The sequence below is a fragment of the Podarcis gaigeae genome, assembly GCF_964106915.1.
Source record: "Podarcis gaigeae genome assembly, chromosome: 4".
Lineage (NCBI taxonomy): Eukaryota > Metazoa > Chordata > Lepidosauria > Squamata > Lacertidae > Podarcis > Podarcis gaigeae.
The window spans coordinates 85,943,057-85,967,135 of record NC_139677.1 but is presented as its reverse complement, the minus strand read 5'-3'; the positions used below and the strand labels follow the sequence as shown (position 1 = coordinate 85,967,135).

Below are 24,079 nucleotides of genomic sequence, written 5' to 3'. Positions count from 1 at the left end.
TTTAAAGCTGGAGTGAGGGGCTGCTTCTATTGAGATTTATTTTTTAATTAATTCAATGTGTTTGCCCAGAACAACACAAAGTGACTTACAACGAGCCATTAGTGCATTTTAGAGAGGGCATCGCCATATCCCAGTTCTCTTTTGGCAACATCTCTTCCCCCACCTCTTCATTTCACTTTAGGAAGCTTTTCTGGTCTATGACCGTAATAAATTAATTCAATTCAATTCAATTCAAAAAATTCAATTCACTTTAGGAAGCAGTTGTGCACACTTCCGGCTTTCTGCATTCTGAGGCCTTTTCCTCCTCTTAGCCAGGTGACTTCTGCATCTTCCTAGGGCTGAGCACTATGGGAAGCAGCTCCTCCTAACCCACTTCTGTCTGCCATGACCACAAGAGGTGAATGTCTCACCTTGTCACCCCTAGTTTGCTCGCACACACTCTGACACACATGCTGCCTGTATCTCCTCTTCCAGCTCCTCTCACAGCTGATAAGAAGGGACACACTTACTCTTTATTTCATTTCATTTTTATTGGTGAAAGAACAGAACAGGCAATCAATGATATTATAGAAAGATGTCTCTCCTGTACTTGCGTATGAGAGAAATAATAAAAAGGAATTCAGTAAGAGAAAATAACATATATAGTCTATGCTGTCAGAAAATTTAGTATTCCGGTGATTCAGAAATGAACGTCATTCCGGCGTTCAATAAATTTGTCTGGTGAATGTCTTTTTTATTAATACTTTCATGAGTTTTACTGTAACAGCAAAAGAGTGAACTACAACGAAATGTTATCTCAAATGATACAGAGAATGAACCAAACATTTTCCCCAAACATAACATGACTGATAGCGTGTGTAATATTTTAAGACTTAATTGAAATAAGAGAATCACTTAGCTGGTTTTTATGATCTGGTGCATGACTACTACATTATAAGCAAGCTTGATTTTTTTTTTAAGCAGCCTAAATATACTTGAAAGTTGAAAGAGACCCCAGAGATTTCCAAAATCATGCTATATTCTGTCTAAATACAACCCCTTTATCTCATTCAGAGGGTGGGGAATCAGTGACCCCTCCAACAGATGAGTCACTGCTGCTTACAAGGAAGGACAGAAAGAGAAGCAGTGGGCACAGTGCAAACACACCAGCAGGAGTACTGGATTGGCTCTGCCAGTGTGTTTGCACCACACCAAGCTTCACAATGACTTGCCCCTCTCCCTTCCAGCAAGCAGCAGCAGTTCAGCTGTCAGGAGGCCAGGTAAGCACCACCACTCCACCCTGTCATCCTCTGTTGCCAGTGGAAGAGGGCTGTGCAGCAGGGTGGTGGATCAGTCACAACAGAACATCTTCACGTCACGAAGTTCTACTTTGCCAAGCATTTGATTCTCATTCGCCACCCTTGTTTGGATGCCACATATGAAGCCACGAGGGCAGCGCTTGCTCATTTCGCCCTTTTCCATCCGTTCAAAGATATCTTTCTTCACTTTAGCCCCACCACTGCAGAGGACCTCAAGGTTACTGACAGCATGAGGAATTAGCGGTTGTGGTAATTCAATAGTCAAAGAAAAAGACACCATGTTGCCTTGGGGGCATTTCTGAACCGCAACCCATTCCCCGAGACTGTAAAGAAAAGGACAAGGATGGCAATGTCTAAATAGAAATTTATATACCACAACTTTGTCAATGAATTTTTATTTTTAAAGTCTCTCCAGAGATATAATTCCAAATTAGAGCAAAAAGCTTTATTTCAGAAAGGATGTATAGAACAGATTCGCCTTCAAATGTGAACCAATTTGAATTTTGCCTCCATCCCTAGAAGTAAGTTGCACAGGACTTTGTGCAAGCATTTATATTTTTGGGCTGTTAAACTCAGAGCGTGTCCAGATTACCATTTGCCTTTAATCTAGCATGAAATATTTCAATTTACCCATCCCGCTCCTACCCCAAACTTCCAAGCAACAAGTTAATAAAGGAAGAGAAATTCAAAAAGCTACTCACTTTCCACTTTTAGACTCTACTGTTTTTCCGTCAGTGCAGTGGAGACGGATGCCCTTCAGAGTGAAATCTTTTCTAAAGGCTTCGTTTACATCTCTGCGAAACTGGTGGAGAACGGGGGGGGGGGCGGGGGAGAGAGAGAGACTGGTGCTTCAATCTGCATCTGCAGTACTGGCAACATTTATTTGTGAGCAAAACAACATTTTTTCAGTGCAAATTTCTATGTGCAAGGGCTTGCAATGACCTAGCTAGATCAGCAATGAGCACTACTAGCTCAAGTCATGTGCACACAATTGCCCACAGGTACTGGACATAGATGAGGATTTACATTCACCTCAAAGAACAAAAACATTTCCATCAGTAGGATGGAGATGAAGAAATGTGGGGTGGGGAATCAGCCTTTCTATTCAGCAGTGGCAGACCTTGGGGTCCCTAATTTCAGTAGCGCCCTGTACAATGCCAAAATTTGGCACCCCTCCACTTCCTGACTTCCATTCTAAATAATAGTTGTGGCACACTCTGAGGCACCCCCAGAACTCTTCACGCAGTGCGACCAAACCAGCCACGCTCCCCTAAATCTGTCCCTGCTAATTGCTGGCATAGAAAACCTGCATCCAGTTCTGTGCAATCCAGATGAGCAAACATTATGAGAAATGTAACAGCTCTCAGAATGAAACCCACACAAGCCTGTTCTTACGTCTCTTTTTTATTTAAGAGAAAGGAGAAAATCCGTTCCCTTGTTTTAGTATGTCAGACCATTTGGTCTTCTAGACCATTTCTGTCTACTCTGACCAGGAATAGCTCAACAGGATCCCAAAGCAAACCCTTTCCCAGACTTGAAATCATTAGGTTTTAACCTGAGACCTTCCATATGAAAAGCATATACTCTGCCACTGAGATGTGGTCCCTTCTACCTACCCACTCCCCTCCTTTAACAACTCAAAGTTGTCATTGTTGCATGAGCTGTTTGGGTGCCAGGTGAGAAGATTCTCTGGAGGTCTAGAGCTGTTCTTTTCCTCTCCTGCTTCTGCCTCTTTTTCTGGTTCTTGGAATCTCCACAGTTTGCCCTTCCTTTCTTCCCAACGACCAGGATGCGTCTTTCTTGTGGTTGGCTCATCTGAAATCGGGCACTACCTGGAAGTTATTTTCTGCAGTTCCTACTGCAGGATAATTGCGAGCGGGTGTGAAATCATCCCCTCCGCACACACAGCAACGGTACTTTGCAAAGAGGCTTAGGCATGTCTGAAGAATTCACTGTATAATTAACTTAATAGGTCTATTCAGAAGTCTTTCTTTGTTTAATGGGGCTTACTCCCAAATACATGGATACAATATTGCAGCCCTTGCTTTGGTTTAGGGTTGGCCTTGAGGGAAAGTAGGGTTTTTGTGCCTTTCCCAGCTGTGTCAGAGACAGAAATTCAGCAGGTTATCCCTTCTCTAGTATGGAAATACAGTGATGGGGAAAAGCTTTACCTGTTTGTATTCTGTCTGTGAGACTTTTTATTATATTTGTGGTTACTGATTTATTTTGGGGCACTCTACTCCACCCTCAAAAGAGGACAATATTTGCATACTACACAAAGCATATGCAAATTTAATGAAAAGCTGTCCTCAGAGGTATCGGAGCCTCCGCTACGACCGAGCTGGAAAAGCTCATCCTCCGGTCGAGTCCTCTGGAATCGCCTCCGACGATGATTAACGACCTGAGCCTCTGATAAGGCTCCAGGCAGGTTCCCTCATTATGCAGAGTATCCAGCAGCAGGGAAGGGCGAGAAATATGAGCTACATTGCAAAGAGTTTGATTTCTAGTTACGCAGACAGAAAAGCATACATCCGCTCTCTGTGAAAGCAGAGAGCAACTGGAAAACAAAGGAACAGGAAACCAGTAATATCCCATCCGTCTCCTGTCTTCCGTGAGACTTCCAACAGCCTGGAATCCCTGGAATGCAAAACAGAGTCTTGTGACTCCAGGCACTGCACAGTGGCAACACACAGAAACCTAACATGAGGACCCAGGCCATATACTGTGTGTTGGGCCCAGAAAATCCTGCTGACTTGCCTGGGATTCAGTAATTAGTAAACTGAACTGCATATTAGATGAAACAGACTTAGCATCTTGGTGTTTCTGGGACCCTGCGTGGGTTCTGTGATAGAGGCTGCATTTTTCATTCTGTCTGCTGCTTTCCCTGCCCTTCTTTCTAAATAAAGGCATTTGTTTGTTTGTGCTTTTCATACGTCCGTATGATATTGTGACCACGCCTTAGCATCAGGGTGTCAAAATTCAGACTATAGATAGGCATTTACCTTCATTTGGAATCCATTTGCATATCCCGTGGGACAGAATTCAGGTTTTCCCCATATACCATCCTTCCCTCCATTGGACACAGTGAGGACTGCATTATGTTTTCGGTCTTCTGCATCACAGAGATGGTAGGAGAAGAAGAGGAAGACCACAGCGCTGAGAGGGAGCTCCATGGAAAGTGATCTGCACCAGACCTAGCTGCAAAATTTAATTGGATGAATAACAGCCTTGAGAATTTATTCCTTAGGAATAGTGGCTCTTTCCTCTGGTCCCGAATTTGCATTTTCCTCTGGAGGGAAGTGTGGTTACTTTTGTTTGATGTGTTAAAATCAGTTGATGGCTTTTCTGACTACACCTTTTGATTTCTAACTAACTAAAACGTGAATTTCTTTCTTTTTTTAAGATATTTATTAAGGTTTCATAGATTATATAAAAACAAAACAATAGTACAAACAAAACACAAACAAAGAACAAGTATAATTTCAATCCCTTATTTTCTTAAACTTACTTCCCCGATCTCCTCATACCTCCCCTTTCTGTATTCCAATTTCTAATTATTAATTCAGCAAATCCTCTCCCTTAATTTTCAATTAATTTTTAACCTTTCTTTTCTTTTTACATAAACATTACAGCTGAGAACCACTTAATTTCTAAACCAACGTCATTCTAACATTCATTAATTTTGCAGTATTTCCTAAGATAGTCCTTGAATTTCTTCCAATCTTCTTCCGCCGTCTCTCTTCCCTGGTCTCGGATTCTGCCAGTCATTTCCGCCAGTCCCATATAGTCTAACTCTATCACCTTCATCTGCCATTCTTCCAAGGTGGGTAGATCTTGTGTCTTCCAATGCTTTGCGATGAGAATTCTTGCTGCTGTTGTAGCATACATAAAGAATGTTCTATCCTTCTTTGGCACCAATTGGCTGACCATGCCAAGGAGAAAGGCCTCTGGTTTCTTCAGGAAGGTATATTTAAATACCTTTTTCATTTCATTATATATCATTTCCCAGAAAGCCTTAATCCTTGGGCACGTCCACCAAAGGTGAAAGAATGTACCTTCATTTTCTTTACATTTCCAACATTTATTATCAGGCAAGTGGTAAATTTTTGCAAGCTTGACTGGGGTCATGTACCACCTATAAATCATTTTCATAATATTCTCTCTTAGGGCACTACATGCCGTAAATTTCATACCGGTGGTCCACAACTGTTCCCAGTCAGCAAACATAATGTTGTGACCAATATCTTGTGCCCACTTGATCATAGCTGATTTAACCGTTTCATCCTGCGTATTCCATTTCAACAGCAAATTATACATTCTTGATAATATCTTAGGATTAGGTTCTAACAGTTCTGTTTCCAATTTTGATTTTTCCACCTGGAAGCCAATTTTCCTGTCCAATTTGTAAGCCTCCATTATTTGGTAATAATGGAGCCAGTCTCGCACTTTATCTTTTAATTTCTCGAAACTCTGCAATTTCAGTTTATCCCCTTCTTGTTCCAGTATTTCCCAATATTTCGGCCATTTGGACTCCATATTGAGTCTTTTCAAAAATGCCAAAATGTACAGCCATACCTTGGTTCTTGAACAGAATCCATTCCGAAAGCCCATTCAACTTCCAAAAACATTAAATACCAAGACGCAGCTTCTGATTGGCTGCAGGATCTTCTTGCACTCAATCGGAAGCCATGGAAGCCCCGTCGGATGTTTGGGTTCCAAAGAACATTTGCAAATCAGAACACTCACTTCCAGGTTTGCGGCGTTCAGGAGCCAAAACGTTCGAGTCGCAAGGCGTTCAACAACCAAGTTGTTGTATTTCCTATGTCTTGGCAATTTGGCCTTCCTATTAAAACTCCCCCTCCAATTTCTGTTTCTTTTTCTTAAGGGATCTCTCTCTCTCTCTCTCTCTCCCCCTCTCTCTCTCTCTCTCACACACACACAGTCTCAGGTGTAAGACAGAAGGGAGAAATTGCGACACCTAGGGATGGGAAGACAAATTGTCATTTAACTTGAAACAAACACATACTTCCTATCAGCCCCACATACAGTGGTACCTCGCAAGAAGAATGCCTCGCAAGACGAAAAATGCGCAAGACGAAAGAGTTTTCCATTTTTTTAGTCGTTCCGCAAGACGTATTTCCCTATGGGCTTGCTTCACAAGACGAAACGTCTTGCGAGTTCTTGTGAGTTTGTTTCCTTTTTCTTAAAGCCACTAAGCCTCTAAACCGTTAATAGCCGCTAAGCCGCTAATCCACTAATAGGGGTGCTTCGCAAGATGAAAAAACCGCAAGACGAAGAGACTTGCGGAACGGATTAATTTCGTCTTGCGAGGCACCACTGTAGTTCAATAAAGTAAAATGGTTTAGGGTGAAGACATGTGTAACATTTAAATAGAATTGACAGGAGACTCCACTCAGCTACCTGCCATCATGACAATTTATTTGGCAGATGCTCATACTAGCAAGTAGAATGCATAAATGAATGAATGAATGAATGAATGAATGTACCGTACTTCCTCTACATTTGTCTTTCTTGCTCCAGCCTGCTCTTGTTTTTCACCTCAAGGGGTGTCCCCTCAGTGCATTCCTGTAAGTGCAATTCTGTGTGCACTGTAGCTGAGGTGCACAAATCAATCAGTGTACACTCTTTCACACAAGCACTAGTATAAGTGTAGAGAAAGGATACACCTCTGCCCAGTGTAATGTGTGCATAAGCCTAAGGCTTGTGCCTAGCTGAAGGTGGGTGAGTTTTCCTTACTTCTGTCTCTGCCTAATGCCTTAGGCTCTTAGCAGAGCCAATCACCTTCCCATCAGCTCTACAGGGAAGAGGTACCCTGTAGCCAACCCATCCTTAAGCATCTTGGAACTTATGGTAGCAAACTCACAGCATTATTAATTCCACATCAGAGCACCGGTTTGACTGCAGGCACCAGTATTCTGCTGGTCTTACTAAAGTCTGGTGTTGGTGGGAGAGGGGTAGACAACACAGAGGGAGTAGATATATTTCTTCTGCAGAGCTCTTTATAATAGCCATTTTTTGCCTATAAAAAAAAAAGTATTCAGCTTCGACTAAGTGCCTCCAACATCAGAGATATACACTTTGGCAGGGGCTTCGCTCTAGGAACACAGGAAATTGCCTTATTCTAAGTCAGGCCATTGGTTATCTAGCTTAGTTCTGTCTACACTAGAGCTACTCTCCAAAGTTTCAGACAGGGGACTTCCCAGCCCTACTAGGAGATGCTGGAGGATATACCTGGGACCTCCTGCAACACTGATCTACAAATTTTTACATGGAAAGGGCATAGCCTTGCAGCGCCCCTTAGGCCAACCTTCCCCACCCTGGTAAATTCCTTATGCTCTGGACTGCAACTCCCATCATCCCCAGCCAGCAAACATGGTGGTGGATCCAGCTGATGGGAATTGTAGTCCAGAACATCTAGAGATCACAAGGTCGGGGGATGCTGCCATAGATTTGCAACACTTCCAAAGGAATGCCTCGTTAAATACCCTGAAATCTTTTGTGAAAAGCGGGGTACACTTTTCACAAAACATAGGCCTATTAACACTAACAAGAATGCTTGACTGGATCCCCACTGGTTACTGGCTACTGATCAGGCCTCTGTAATTCTGGCCATGTTGCAACCCTTGTCTTCCCTTACCAAACTTCTTAGAGCAGAGCAAGGTAGTTCTTCTTACTGTCTCTCAGCTGCCAGGCAGAATGAAAGCGTCCTTAAGCCGAGTGAGGAAATATGAATGTGAGCAGGGGATTTATAGGGGCAGGACAATGAAGTGTAGGAACTCTCTGTCCTGAGCAACACCTCCTCTGAGCCATCACAAAGCAGAGCATTGGGAAGGCTATGAAATCTTCTTTGTCCTGCCCACACCCCATTACCAGTGCCTTTAGGAAATGCCTCCACAACCAGAACCCATTTGCCTGTGGGAGTGGGGAGGGCTGTCAGAAGGGTGAGGACATCATGTCAGTGCCAAAGACCAGTACTGTGCACTGTGCTTTAGAACAGGATTCAGCAACTTGCTGCTCTGTGATCCATTATCAAAAACAGGGAGTGATCTACCACCCAGGGATGGGTGCAGGGTGGGCAGGCAGGTACTGGCTGCTTCCCCCGAGGGGGGCAGGGGTGGGGGCAGGGTGGGCCGGAACCTAGCTGTCTCCCCCCCCCCAAGCCAGCCCTTTCTCTCTCTCCCTCCCTCCCCCAGCAACTATCTCTCCCCCCCCCTCAAACCAGTTGGGCTGCGGAGCTGTCCTGTGCGAAACTTCTCCTCCCCTGAAATATACTTGGAGTCCTGCAGTGATTTCGTGCTCTTTATTGCTGCTTTTAAAACAGTGATTGAATTCCCCCCCCCAAAAAAAAAACCACCCACGGTCCTTTATATACATTATTTACACAATGAGTCCCGTCTGATTGGCTGATTCTGCTTCCCTCCTGGAGCCTGATGGGTCTTCTCCTGCAGGCCAATCAGTTGTTGCACTCTACGATCCTACCAGCCTAAAAGGCTGATTAACTTCCTCCTGGAACCTGATTGGTCTTCTCCTGCAAGCCAATCAGCTGTTGCATTCTAGGATCCTACCTGCCTATTGTTCTAGGATCCAAGCTTAGTACATAACATACCCACACTCCCAAAACAGCGTGCGATCTCTCTTCCGCCTTGTCAACAAGAGCCACGCAGCTGATGTGGATCCCAATGCCTGGCTTAGAGGGTAGCATGAGACTCTTATTCTCAGGGTCATGGGCTTGAGCCCTACATCCTGATTCTATTATTATTCTAAATAACCTATGTGCACAAATTTTTACCTTCCTCCCACAGTGGTACCTGTTTATCTACTTGCACTGGTGTGCTTGCACTAGTCTGAATTTTCCAAAGTAGTAGCTTGCAACATGAATAAGCAGTTATCTGTTCATAATTACATGTCCCTAATTGTGTACAAGTATTACTGGTTCTGGTTTGAGATTTACATTCTGAGTTGCATCAAAAGACAGTAGCCTTTTGGTGCAACCAGTCCAATGGGCCCCAAGTAAGCAAACTTAATAGGGAAAAATTGATCTTGCTAATGGCTAGCTAAGGCATCCTCAATCCCTCTCTTATGTCTTCATGTGCTACAGCAGGTTTCCTCCAGTTTGTGAAGTTAGGGTTGCCATATTATTTCAAGAAGTAAGAATCCAAACACAGAAGGTTGTTGCTTTTTGGAGGAATGTTGTTGAAATACTGGACATGTCAGGGAAAATCTGGATTTATGGCAACCCTTCTAGAAAGCACCAGAACGTACCTGGGTTACTTCCACACTAACGGTTTAGTCTGTATTTTCCAGTTGGGCACTCACTTTCCAGGAAGTTAAAACTGACCACAATATTGCCAGTTCATTGCACTCCAAACTTTTCTGTATCCTTGTCCCTTTTTTCCTCCAGTCCATCCAGATTCATGGTAGTTTTCTTTTATGTAAAATGCAATTCACTCTAAGCCTCTCCAGTGTGGATTGACAAAGTGGCATGGAGACTTTTTAGAGCTATTAAATCTTTAAGCATGGCAGTCAACACTTCAAAGCACCTTGCAGGCAGCAATATGCAGGCAACGGGTTCAGAAAGAAAGATGGGAAGCAACTTAAAATATTGTTGGTGAAGGAAAAACAAAGATGATTGAGGGTAATTATCCTTGCAAATCCCCCCCCCCCCCGGGACAGGGAGAAATAGGCGTCACTCACAGTTCTTCTCTTTACCCAGGCTCTCGCCAGGGAGGTGCTGAGTGCAAAAGCACTTTGCCTCCTGAAAACCCTCCAATGCCGCCATTAAGAAGCAGAGGTTATTATTGGATTGTAATTGAAAACTAATAAAAATATTATTTTAAAAAAACTAAGATGTGCATTTCTTACCCTTTGCCCTTGCTAAAATGTCTCTCCTATGCAAATTCCCTCCATTTCTGTTTTATAGATTTGCAACCCTTCAAAAGAAATGCATATTTAAATACCCTGAAAACTTGTGTGGAAAGAGGGGTACACTTTTCACAATAGGGCCTAATGCCAAGAGCAAGAATACTTGGCTGAATCCCCCACCCAGCCATTTGCAAGGGGAAGTGAGGAGAGCTATCAAAAGGGCGAGGACATCATTTCAGGGACAAAGACCAGGACCGTACAATTGGCTTTAGAACAGGGTTTGGCAAACTGTCACTCTTCAGCCACATGTGGGTCCTCAGCCTAATTGCCACAAGTCCTCAAGCAGGGAGTTCAGACTTCCAGCAAAAGTGATGTTTCCTTCTCATGGGAAACCACTAGGCATGGAGGAAATGGGGAGGGAGGGCAACACATACAGAAGAAGGTGTCAGAGAGAGGGAAAAGAAGGTGTCTTGTATCTTGAGAACTGTAGCTCCACTGTATGTGTGGATTAGTTTTCTCAAAGGGAGAGTTACAGTTCTCTCATCAATCTGCTGTTCAAAAAAGCATTCAGGTGAAGCCATGACAGTTGACTTGGTAGAAATCTGATATAACTTTGTAGTGTAAATATATCCACAGAATAACAGAACTGCTGAAGTTCACCCTCAGCTTCATAGTACCCTTCAAACTTTAACAGGAAGCCACACTGCAAAGACCTGTTGGAGGATACAAACAATCATGCAGAAGAAAGGCCAATGTAGAGCTGCCAAGCCTTTAAAAATATTTATGAGGAGTGGGGAGATGGTGGCATGAGGCAAGCACTTCCTATCCGGATACAGCAATAACTATCCCTATGAGCCAAAATAATGGGCCAAGATATACTACACTTGGTGCCTTAAGGTTTGGGAAATCAGCAATCACCACTTCAGCGAATGAAAGCAATATTGCCCACTACTTTTGTTTGAATGGAAGGCACTTAGGGACACTTAGAGACATCAACAAAGGTCTGTATAGTTAAAGCTATGGTTTTCCCAGTAGTGATGTCTGGAAGTGAGAGCTGGACCACAAACAAGGCTGATTGCCGAAGAATTGATGCTTTTGAATTATGCTGCTGGAGGAGACTCTTGAGAGTCCCATGGACTGCAAGATGATCAAACCTACCCATTCTGAAGGAAATCAACCCTGAGTGATCACTGGAAGGACAGATCCTGAAGCTGAGGCTCCAATACTTTGGCCACCTCATGAGAAGAGAAGACTCCCTGGAAAAGACCCTGGTGTTGGGAAAGATTGAGGGCATAAGGAGAAGGGGACGACAGAGGACGAGATGGTTGGACAGTGTTCTCAAAGCTACTAACATGAGTTTGACCAAACTGCAGGAGGCAGTGGAAGACAGGAGTGCCTAGTTTGCTCTCGTCCATGAGGTCATGAAGAGTTGGACACTACTAAATGATTAAACAAACAGCAGCAGCAGCAACAGCAGCAGCAACAACAACAACACTTTTGTTTTTGTTTTTTTATAATAATATTTATTAGAGTTTCGAAAAATTACAAAAATGAGAAATAAAAAATGAGAAATAAAAAAGAAAAGGAAAAAAAACAAAGGATACAAAATACAGAAAAATAAAGGCGATTAAAAACATTTCCCTCTTTCCATGTCTTATCTTTCATTAACTTATTTCCCTGACCTCCTCACACCTCCCTTTTTTGTATTCTACTTCAATTAAATATTCCAGCAAATCATTTCCAACTTGGTTTTTATCCTAGTAGTTTGTCCTAATATAGTATAATTTTACATTCTGGTCTTTCAACAATTAAAAAATCATTTTTTACCTAATCTTTTGTATCATTTCTGCTAATACCACATTACTTCATTCCAACATCCTTGTAACATTCCTGAATTTTACAATGTTTCTGTAGATAAACTTTAAATTTTCTCCAATCTTCTTCCACCAACTCTTCCCCTTGGTCTCGGATTCTGCCAGTCATCTCCACCAGTTCCATATACTCCATTGCTTTCATCTGCCATTCTTCCCGGGTGGGCAACAACACTTTTGTTTGAATGGAAGGCACTTAGGGACACATCCAGACAAGGAAGCAGACCTGAAAAACATGGTGCCTACTCTGGATGAAAAGCACTCCAACGGAACAACAGCAAGAGCTGCAACAGCTTTAGTGAATGCTTTGAAGGAAGAAATGTCTATACAGTTGATGTCTAAACAGGAGCATGTGAATATATGGATGGACATTCTGAAAGCAAAGTTTGGGATTTAAAAACAAAGGTGGAGGATAATGAAACAATGATCCATTCACATGGACATCGGAAATCTGTTTGGGCAATGGGACTTTGTTTCTTTTCTTCTTCCGCCAGCTCCTCATCCCCCCCTAAAAATCTGCTCTGGAGGGTTCCCCAACCCTTTGGAGCACCATTTGAGGTTCTGCAGGGGATACAAAGGGAGGAAAGGAAGTCCCATTGCTCAAGGGAGTGTTCTCCACTCGAGTACATCCATGACCTTTAATTTCTAAAACGGATTATTGACTCTAGAAAACTGGCTAATCCAACTACCAAAGCTAACTGCTGAAACTAACTGCTGCTTGAAGGCAAGCACTGAAACAAATTGCTGAACTGTCCCTTTCACCCTTTTTTTGCTGAAATGAATCATTCATTGAAATGAATTTTTATCAGCTTAATCTGATACACTATAACCTTACAGGGCTGGAGGTAGTCTTGTGTCCATTATCCATGATCTTCCTGTTAGATTAACTGAAGTGAGTTATGTGTGGGGTGACTTTGAAAACAGTACAAAAAGTTCCGCATGGGGTATCAAGTCTCTTAAAGGGCTTGTGGACAATTTCACTATATTGCACTAGTGATTTATTGTCTACTCCTTAAATGGCCTAGGAACAGCTTACCTCAAGGATCACCTCCTCCCAGGTCTACTTACCTGGACCCCGATATCATCATCAGAGGCTCTCTTCCAGTGCTCCTGGATACAGGGTCTTATAGGTGGTGTCAGCCTGGTTATGAAATGTCTTCCCTGGAAAGGCCCACCTGGTGCCATCTTTGTGGTCTTTATTGTCCGAAGTTTAAAAACTGAACCTTTGTATTCACAGGGTTTTAGATGTGTGCTGTATGTTTTTTAGTGATGTTGTATATTCATCTTTACATTGTCTTATGCTTCACTATTGAAACTATTGCTATTTAAAGCTGGACTGTGGTGGCTGCTTCTATTGAGATATATTTTATTGATTAAATCTGTTTGTCCAGAGCAACACAAAGTGACTTACAACCAGCCAACCATTAGTGTATTTTAAGGAGCAATCCTATGTTTCTTAGCGGGCATCACCATGTCCCAGTTCTTTAATGGCAACATCTCTTTATTTCATTTTAGTAAGCTGTTGTGCAAACTTCCGGCTTTCTGCATTCTGAGGCCTTTTCCTCCTCTTAGCCAGGTGACCTCTGCATCTTCCTAGGGCTGAGCACTATGGGAAGCAGCTCCTCCTGACCCACCTCTGTCTGCCACAACCACAAGAGGTGAATGTCTCACCTTGTCACCCCTAGTTTGCTCACACACACTCTGACACACATGCTGCCTGTATCTCCTCTTCCTGCTCCTCTCACAGCTGATAAGAAGGGACACACTCTACCAAGAGGGTGGCAGTCTAGGTCACTCAGCTACAACAGCCGTTCACCAGTGCAGCAAACGGAAGAGGGGGAAACTTCTGTTCTGGCCACCTGAGCATTTGGGACCACTGATGTGATCATGGATCCACTGCTCCACTGCTCTCTAACCATAGTTTTGATTGCTGTCCTTCAGGACTCAGAAGAAAATAACATAACATAACATATCCATTCATCAATCCCTATATGGCAGGAGAAGGCAAGCAATTTTGCCCCAAGGTGTAGATTGGAATGTGGCCATTCTTCCATGGGTGGATGGGGCCAAAAGCAGAATAAATTCCAAATAAATAAATAGAAATAGAAAATAAATAAAATCCACAGGCACACACACACACATAGAGAGAGGCAGGCAGACAAGTATACATACACACATTCAGAAAGCCAGAGATCCCTTTCCCTAACCTTTAGGAATAAAAAACAGCTTTTTACTCTCCAAGAGCAAGCAGAGTCTTTTCTCTGGTTTCAGCATTGTGCATAGATTGAAGGTAAGTGAAATGCTGCCTGCACTTTAAGAGTAAAGGCATTTCCAACCTCCTCTGCCACACTCCTGGAGTAGGAATATGTATAAATGTTGCCTTCTACTCTCAAATAACAGCCTGAGGCTTATCTCTGAGCTGAGCACTGTTGGGCAGAGTGCTAAAATTTGGGATAAGACTCTGCTTGCACTTTGAGCTCCTGGTGGTGCTTGGTGCCAGGGGTGCCGACTTGAATACAAAATGGGGGGAGGCAGGTAAGCTCCGTCCCACATAATTGATGCACACCATTAGAATGGCAGTGCCCATCAACTTGGGGGGAGGAGTGACCCCCTCAAATAGCTTATGGGGGAGGTGAAGGGACCTTGGCTCCTATGCGTGGTGCTCAAATTCCTTCAAATCCTTCAAATCCTCAAATCTTACCGCATGGTGCTTAGATCAGACATAAGAGATCTCTGTGCCTAAGATGGCTGGTGATTGGCAAGTGGGTGCAATTTGTTCAAAGCAACCTCATGGGACAAACTGAGAGGCTGGTGGGCCTGGCAAGATCAATGGGCTAAAGATATCACACTACGGCTCTAGGATGGTTCCCTCGTTAACTTTGCATTGGCCTCCGATCCAAAACCAATTCATTCAGGCTTAAGGAATTGAGATCAGGAAGGGACAAAGTTCCAAAAGGTACACACAACTCTTTGGTTATGATTTATTGTTGGTTAAGTTTCATGCCAACAAACCATTGGAACACAGGCAGGATGAAGCCCAGGTGATTCAGTCACAGCAGAAGAACCTGACATCATTAAGTGCTGTGTTATCAGCTGCAGATTCAGAGTAAGCCTCCACCTTTGTTTGGATCCCGCAGATGGCACCAGCGGTGCAGCGCTTGCTCCAGCGGCCATAAGTACCGAAGTTGGTGGACTTGCCCTCCAGTGCAGTCCCATCTCCACAGTTGAACTGGATGTTGTTGGCTGCCGTATCGTCACCTAGCATTTGATTGGCTTCCACATTCAGAGCGAAGGCAACCAGGTAGTCCTTCGGGCAATACTTAATCTCTGTCCACTTTCCCAACCTGGAAAAAGAAAAAAAGACAATATGGTAATTGAGGAGATTTCACCCCTCCCATATCCAAGAATCTCCTGACGAGTCTGCTGAGTCTCCAGAGAGGAGGAGCAATGTTCTGCTTTCTACTTATTCAGAGTCAGTCAGTCAGTCAGTGTGTCGGAGAGAGAGAGAGACTGAGTGTTAGAGATCGTGTGTAGAGATAAGGTTGCTGCTAAGAGCAGCTGCAGACACTCAGTGCAGCATTCATTTATGCTTAGACCTATTTAGCTCTGTATATAGTTTTGTCTCATAGTTGTAGTTATAGAATAAAGGAAGATATTCTACAGAGCTGCTTTCCGAGTTTTTATACACTGCTAGACTCTGCTATACTCTGCTGTGCGACGACTGTTTTGTGAGAGTGAATCCGGTGCTCACAACTCTAAGCTGTGAGTCCACAGCACTTTGATCTGTTCCTGTGCAGAAGGTGGTCTCTGGAAGTGCTACCCAGCTCGCCTAGCCCAGTCGGGGTTGAAGTGCATGAGTCCAGTTGGTGACACTGGCTCAAGGGCGATGCTGACAGTAATGTCTGCCTCTCTGGAAATACGACCCAAATTGGAATGATTTGCTTTTCAACACGAAAGTCAAGAGGGCAGTTGCCTCCTCAGATTTTTAAAAGGCATCTTTTGTAGACCTCCTCAGGTATAGTGTGTCTACCAAACCTCAACTTCTAAGTAGGGCTGTGTGTTGTAACCCCTGGAGTAGGTTCCACCCAGGGTCCACCAACACCACACCCTCCCAATCTGGCCCTGGAAGATGGAGCTAAAGAATCGTTAAAGGGGTTTCAAACCCCAATCTTCTGTTAAGAATGGGACTGCTTTGTAAGGTCAGGGTACATCGGTGCCACATAGCATTTGCTGCTCTTGCCTAATAGATGCTAAGCAGAACGGCCTAATTCTGTGTGGTGCTGCTGCTTCTTCATGAAGTCCAGTGACAAGCACCATGCAGGATGGGATCCACTAAGTTAAGTGGTAACAACTTTCCTGCAAGAAAGCCACGGGCAAGGCAGCAACTGCACCCCACAAGATCAAGGTCACGGCTAAACAGCAGTTGAGTAGAGGCATTGATCTTTTAAGCCAGTGCATCCGCCAGGAAGGAGAGCTGCAGTATTGTGCCTACTTTCTCTCAGGAGGGCACAGCCACTGGTTAGGTAGGTCTTGGCCTTTTCATACTCAGCCTGCCTCTCCTTCCTGCCTGAGGTCCTGACCCCTGACAATCACAGATATTCATGGGGACCAGACAGAGAAGCCTGGGGGACCACATTTGACCCCTGGGCTTGAGGTTCCCCACTCTCAGGATAGATGGTGCTTTCCTCTTGCTCTGTCTTTCCTTGGCATGTGTGGTCCTCAGGAAGAAACTCTGCTTTTCCTTTCCTTTGTACTCTGTTGTTGCAGCCTCTTTTCTCTTTCTTATGTGGGGCTTGGGTTCCTCTGAAATTTGGAAGGCAACCTAGAGTTGGTATCATTAGACTCAGAGAGCTAAGAATGAGGCTGATGGACCCTGACATTATCCTTCCCTGGTGCTGAAACATAATAGATTTCATCCAGCCCCTCACATCATCACTTTCCAAACAACAAAGAGAAAAATCAGGAAGATGCTTACGGTCCAACAGTGGATTGTACAACTGCACCAGTACTGCAATGGAGACGGATGCCATTGAGGGCAGTATCATCATCAGTCAATCCTTGCATTTCCTGTACCTGGTGGAAAAGAGAGAAAGAGACTGCAATAAAGCTGTTTTTGCAAGCTAGGACTCTGTTTTATATTCTTTATTGAAAAATAAAAAGTACAAAATTACAAGTGCACAGAGTAAGACCAGGCACAAAAAAGAAAAAGAAAAAAGAAATAGTACCCATGTAGAAAACAAAACGGAAAAAAGATATTGTGTATGTAACAAAATGGGAGGTTGTAATTGTAGTTAACCAAACTAGGACTCTGACAACACTCACATTCAGACTGTGTCTGCAGTCTGAATTTTCCAAAGTACTAGCTTGCAACCTAAATAAGCAGTTATCTGTTCATAATTACATCTCCCTACTTGTTGGGACGGGGGTCGCCCTGTGGGTTAAACTACAGAGCCTAGGACTTGTTAATCACTAGGTAGGTGGTTCGAATCCCCGCAATGGGGTGAGCTTCCGTTGCTCTGTCCCTGCTCCTGCAAACCTAGCAGTTCAAAAGCACCTCAAAGTGCAAGTAGATAAATAGGTACCGCTCTGGCGGGAAGGTAAACGGCGTTTCCGTTCGCCGCTCTGGTTCACCAGAAGCGGCTTAGTCATGCTGGCCACATGACCCGGAAGCTCTGTCCGGCTGTACACACTGTATTTTCCAGTTGCACACTCACTTTTCAGGAAGATAAACCTGACCAAAACATTGCCAGCTCACTGCACTCCAAACTTTTCTGTATCCTTGTCCCTTTTTTCCTCCAGTCCATCCAGTTTTCTTTTATGTAAAATGCAATTCACTCTAAGCCTCTCCAGGGTGGATTGACAAAGTGGCATGGAGATTTTTAGAGCCATTAAATCTTTAAGCATGGCACTCAACACTTCAAAGCATCTTGCAGACAGTAATATGTAGGCAATGGGTTCATAAAGAAAGATGGAAAGCAACTTGATATATATATATATATATATATATATATATATATATATATATATAACATTATTGTGACTATTCCTTGGGATCAGGGTATCAAAAAGAAGATATAGATAAGCCTTTACCTTCAGTGAGAATGCGTATGCATGCCCTGAGGGACAGAATTCAATTTTTCCCCATTCTCCCCACTGCCCGCCATTGGACACCATGAGGACTGAATTATAGCTTCGACGTCCTGCCTCACAGAGGTGGTAGGTGAGGAACAAGAAGACCACAGCACTGGTAGAGAGATCCATGGCAGGTGGACTAAACCAGATCGAGCTGCAAAAACTGAATGGAAGAATAACAGCCTTGAGAATTTATTCCCCAGAAAGTGTGGTTCTCTCTCCTCTGCTCAAAATCTTCCTGAATCTTGTGTTTCCCCCCGGAGAGAAGTGTGATTACTTCTGGTAGATGAGTAAAACCAATTAATGGCTTTTCTGACTACACTTCTGATTTCAAAAGACAACTCAGAGTTGCTGGACATTGGGGCTAGATCATTTCCTCAAACAGAAAGGCAAGGCAGGATGGCAGGAATTGGCTGATGTAAGCTAACTAACTAATATGTGCAGCTTCCAGTTCCATTCTGCCTTTCTGGAAGCAGACCCCATGGCAGTGGGAGACTGTTGGCAAAGGAAAACAAAGATGGTTGAGGGTAATTATCCTTGCAAATTCCTCCTAGGGACAGAGGGGAATAGGCTTCACTCGCAGTTCGTCTCAGACCTGGCTCTCAGTCCGGCACAGCAGGGAGGTGCTGAGTGGGAAAGCACTTTGCCTACTGAAAACCCTCCAATGCCTCCATTAAGAAGCAGAGGTTCTCTTTATTTAAAATTTTCTTCTCTACATTTATGATTCATCAACCCTCCTCTGAGTGTTAGTTCAAATTATATTTGTTCAAGCGAGGATGGAAGAAATTGGATTATAGATATGGAATATAACATTAGATGGAACTGGGGGGGAGGAGAGAAAGGGAGGGAAGCTCTATTTCGCAAAAGGTTTACAATGGAAACATAGAGGTAACTCTTCCCCATCCGTTATTATTTACAAAGTGAACTGAATAACTGAAGGTCTTGGAGTTTAATTTAATTGGAAGTGTAATTGCTCATATATCTTCAGTTGGAAGGGAGGATGAAAGGAGTCTGTGAACTGGCCAAGGAACTGAGTCATCTGCAGTTCAACAGACCACTCTTCTACCCAAGCTGAGAGGAAAAATGGTAAAAGTGGATTATTTATTGGGACAGAGTGACTTTTGCAGCTGTTGTTAAAGTTGCAAAACAATGAAGCATGGGACAGAGCAAGAGAGAAATTTCTAGAACAACAATGAGATATCAGTTCTGCCCAAGGCATGATGGATAACAGCAACAACCAGGGGAAAGAAAGACATAATATCTTACAAGGTCAGGAAATAAAACCACGGACAGAATAATTGCCACACACAGGAAGAACAAAGATATAAAGCAAACAATCAAGCCATCAATTCTAGCACGTGTGGGGCCACTTTAACTAAATTACAATCATACATCGGGTTACAGACGCTTCACGCTGCGTGATTTCGGGATACAGACGTGCCAAAACACGGAAGTACCAGAAACACTAGATTGTGCTTTGCGCGTGCTCAGAAGCACCTAATAGCAACCCGCGCGTGCGGAGACGAGGCGCTGCGGGTTGAGAAAGCTGTGGGTTGCGAACATGCCTCCCACACATATCACATTCACAACCCAAGAGTCCACTGTATATAATTTGATACTTAAATTATTGATATCAATAATTGTATTATAAACTGGTATTGTTATAATGAGGCTATTATTGGATTGTAAATGAAAACTAATAAAAATATTATGGGAGGAGGACTAAAATGTGCATTTCTTACCCACCCTTTGCCCATGCTAAAATGTCTCTCCTATGCAAATTCCCTCCATTTCTGTTTTATAGACTTGCAACCCTTCAAAAGAAATGCATATTTAAATACCCTGAAAGGTTTTGCGAAAGGTGAGGTACATTTTCCCAAAAAGGGCCTAATACCAAGAGCAAGAATACTTTGGCTGAATCCCCCACCCAGCTCTAATTCGCTTAAGTCTGACAGTTGACCAGGCCTACGTCATTCTGGCTACATTGCAACCCTTGCCTTTCTTTGCCCTCACTTGGAGTTCTGCTTACCGTCTCTCAGCTGACAATTACTCTACAGGCAGAAGAAGAGAGTCCATAAACTGAGCAATGAAACATGGACGTGAGCAGGGAATTTAAAGGGTTCAGGACAATGAAATGCATGAACTCTCTGTCCTGAGCAACACCTCCCATGTTCCACTGATCCATCACAGAGCAGAGCAGATGGAGAGGACTATGAAGTCTTCCTGGTCCTGTGCTTACCTCACCCCCATTACCAGTGGCTTTTAGGAAGTTCCTGCACAAGCAGAAGCCATTTGCAAGGGGAAGTGAGGAGAGCTATCAAAAGGGCGAGGACATCATTTCAGGGACAAAGACCAGGACCGTACAATTGGCTTTAGAACAGGGTTGGGCAAACTGCTACTCTTGAGCCACATGCGTTCCTCAGCCAAATTGCCACAAGTCCTCAAGCAGGGAGTTCAGACTTCCAGCAAAAGTGATGTTACCTTTTCATGGGAAACCACTAGGCATGGAGGAAATGGGGGGGGGGGACACATACAGAAGAGGGTGTCAGAGAGAGGGAAAAGGTGTCTTGTATCTTGATAACTGTAGCTCCACTGTGTGTCTACTAGTTTTCTCAAAAGGAGAGTTAGTTCCCTCATCAATCTGCTGTCCACAAAACCATTCAGGTGAAGCCATGACAGTTCACCTGATAGAAAGGTGATATAACTTTGGGGTGTAGATACCGTATGTCCACAGATAACTAGAACAGCAGAATTTCACCATCAGCTTCATAGTACCCTTCAGACTTTTACAGCAAGCCTCATACTGTGAGGTCTATTAGAGACCTGCAAAGACCTGTTGGAGGACACAAAAAATCATGAGAAAGAAAGGCTAATGCACAGCTGCAAAGTCTTTGTTTATGAGGAGTGGGGAGATGGTGGCATGAGGCAAGTGCTTCCTATCCGGATACAGCAATGACTATACTTATGAGCCATAAAAATGGGCCAAGATATACCACACTTGGTGCCTTTAGGTTTGGATAATCAGCAAGCACCACTTCAGCGAATGAAAGCAATATTGCCCACTACTTTTGTTTGAATGGAAGGCTCTTAGTGACACTTAGAGAAATCACCTTGCCAACAAAGATCCGTATAGTTAAAGCTATGGTTTTCCCAGTAGTGATGTCTGGAAGTGAGAGCTGGACCACAAACAAGGCTGATTGCCGAAGAATTGATGCTTTTGAATTATGCTGCTGGAGGAGACTCTTGAGAGTCCCATGAACTGCAAGAAGATCAAACCTACCCATTCTGAAGGAAATCAACCCTGAGTGATCACTGGAAGGACAGATCCTGAAGCTGCAGCTCCAATACTTTGGCCACCTCATGAGAAGAGAAGACTCCCTGGAAAAGACCCTGGTGTTGGGAAAGATGGAGGGCACAAGGAGAAGGGGATGACAGAGGACGAGATGGTTGGATAGTGTTCTCGAAGCTACTAACATGAGCTGACCAAACTGCAGGAGGCAGTGGAAGACAGGAGGGCCTGGCGCGCTCTGGTCCATAGGATCATGAAAAGTCAGACACGACTAAACAGCAGCAGCAGCGCTTTTGTTTGAATGGAAGGCAGTTACGGACACATCCAAAAAAGGCAGCAGACCTGAAAAACATGGTGCCTACTCGGGATGAAAAGCCCTCCAACGGAACAACAGCAAGAGTTGCAACAGCTTTAGTGAATGCTTTGAAGGAAAAATGTCTCTGCAATTTATGTCTAAACAGGAGCATGTGAATATATGGATGGACATTCTGAAAGCAAAGTTTGGGATTTAAAAACAAAGGTGGAGGATAATGAAACAATGATCCATTCACATGGACATCGGAAATCTGTTTGTGCAATGGGACTTTGTTTCTTTTCTTCTTCCGCCAGCTCCTCATCCCCCCCTAAAAATCTGCTCTGGAGGGTTCCCCAACCCTTTGGAGCACCTTTTGAGGTTCTGCAGGGGATGCAAAGGGAGGAAAGGAAGTCCCATTGCTCAAGGGAGTGTTCTCCACTCGAGTACATCCATGACCTTTAATTTCTAAAACAGATTACTGACTCTAGAAAACTGGCTAATCCAACTACCAAAGCTAACTGCTGAAACTAACTGCTGCTTGAAGGCAAGCACTGAAACAAATTGCTGAACTGTCCATTTCACCATTTTTTGCTGAAATGAATCATTCATTGAAATGAATTTTTATCAGCTTAATCTGATACACTATAACCTTACAGGGCTGGAGGTAGTCTTGTGTCCACTATCCATGATCTTCCTGTTAGATTAACTGAAATGAGTTATGCGTGGGGTGACTTTGAAAACAGTACAGAAAGTTCCGCATGGGGTATCAAGGCTCTTAAAGGGCTTGTGGACAAATTCACTATATTGCACTAGTGATTTATTGTCTACTCCTTAAATGGCCTGGGAGCAGCTTACCTCAAGGATCACCTCCTCCCAGGTCTACTTATTGTCATCAGAGGCTCTCTTCCAGTGCTCCTGAATACAGGGTCTTATAGATGGTGTCAGCCTAGTTATGAAATAACTACAACCAGCCATTACTGCACTTTAGGAAGCAATCCTATGTTTCTTAGTGGGCATCGCCATGTCCCAGTTCTCTTTTAGCAACATCTCTTTATTTCATTTTAGTAAGCTGTTGTGCAAACTTCCGGCTTGCTGCATTCTGAAGCCTTTCCCCCCTCTTAGCCAGGTGACCTCTGCATCTTCCTAGGGCTGAGCACTATGGGAAGCAGCTCCTCCTAACCCACTTCTGTCTGCCACGACCACAAGAGGTGAATGTCTCACCTTGTCACCCCTAGTTTGCTCACACACACTCTGACACACATGCTGCCTGTATCTCCTCTTCCTGCTCCTCTCACAGCTGATAAGAAGAGACACACTCTGCCAAGAGGGTGGCAGTCTAGGTCACTCAGCTACAACAGCCGTTCACCATTGCAGCAAACAGAAGAGGGGGAAACTTCTATTCTGGCCACCTGAGCATTTGGGACCACAGATGTGATCATGGATCCACTTCTCCACTGCTCTCTAACCATAGTTTTGATTGCTGTCCTTCAGGACTCAGAAGAAAATAACATATCCATTTATCTATCCCTATATGACCGGAGCAGGGAAGCGATTTTGCCCCAAGGGGTAAATTGGAATGTGGCCAATCTTCCATGGGTGGATGGGGCCAAAAGCAGAATAAAAATCCAAATAAATAAATAGAAATAGAAAATAAATAAAATCCACAGGCACACACATAGAGAGAGAAAGAGGCAGCTTCCGGTTCTGTTCTGCCTTAATGGAGGCAGACCCCACGGCAGCACGAGATTGTTGGTGAAGGTAAAACAAAGATGATTGAGGGTAATTATCCTTGCAAATTCCCCTCAGGGACAAGGAGAAATAGGCTTCACTCACAGTTCGTCTCTTTACCCAGGCTCTCACATGCAATGAGGGGGGCAGGGAGGTGCTGAATGCAAAAGTTCTTTGCCTGCCAAAAACCGTCCAATGCTGCAATTAAGAAGCAGACTTTCTCCTGTTAATTAAAGCTTAACTGGACTAAAGTACAGGCGTGTGCTAGGAAAGATGAGATCACAAACTGAATCATCTGCAGTTTGACAGGCCATTCTTCTTCCCAGGCTGAGAGGAGAAATGGTAAAAACAGGCTATTTATTGAGGCAGAGTGACTTTTGTGGCTGTTGTTAAAGTTGCAAAGCAATGAAGCACAGGACAGAGCAATAGAGAAATTTCTAGAACAACAATGGGATATCAGCTCCGCCCAAGGCATGATAGATAACAGTGACAACCAGGGGAAAGAAAGACATAAGATCTTACAAGGACAGGAAGAAAAACCACAGACAGAATAATAGCCACACACAGGAAGAACTAAGTTTGA

The 24,079-nt window shown here is 43.7% G+C and overlaps 2 protein-coding genes across 2 annotated transcripts in view; both read right to left on the bottom strand.

The window, feature by feature from the left end:
* The window catches only part of LOC310843716 (vitelline membrane outer layer protein 1-like), a 73,139-nt gene extending 54,798 nt beyond the window's left edge, over nucleotides 1–18,341 (bottom strand). The window contains exon 1 of the mRNA XM_083737405.1: nucleotides 18,143–18,341. Within this exon, the coding sequence (XP_083593531.1) occupies nucleotides 18,143–18,313 (171 nt within the window). The 5' untranslated portion in view covers nucleotides 18,314–18,341. The remainder of the gene's footprint in view (nucleotides 1–18,142) is intronic.
* Nucleotides 516–4,572, bottom strand: LOC310842719 (vitelline membrane outer layer protein 1-like). Its single transcript, XM_083734866.1, has 3 exons — nucleotides 4,301–4,572; nucleotides 2,000–2,100; nucleotides 516–1,621 (listed from the first exon to the last, which is right to left on the bottom strand). The coding sequence occupies exons 1-3, from the start codon at nucleotides 4,469–4,471 to the stop codon at nucleotides 1,330–1,332; spliced, it is 564 nt and encodes a 187-aa protein (XP_083590992.1). The 5' UTR covers nucleotides 4,472–4,572; the 3' UTR covers nucleotides 516–1,329.
* Nucleotides 18,342–24,079: the final 5,738 nt, after the last annotated feature.

What these genes read in the sequence shown, in the direction of transcription:
- LOC310842719 (XM_083734866.1), bottom strand. Translation starts at nt 4,471, where the DNA reads ATGGAGCTCCCTCTCAGCGCTGTGGTCTTCCTCTTCTTCTCCTACCAT. An exon ending in CAAATGGATTCCAAATGAAG is followed by an intron (nt 2,101 to 4,300) that starts GTAAATGCCTAT and finishes GTTCTCCACCAG; the next exon opens with TTTCGCAGAGATGTAAACGA. An exon ending in GTAGAGTCTAAAAGTGGAAA is followed by an intron (nt 1,622 to 1,999) that starts GTGAGTAGCTTT and finishes TTTTCTTTACAG; the next exon opens with TCTCGGGGAATGGGTTGCGG.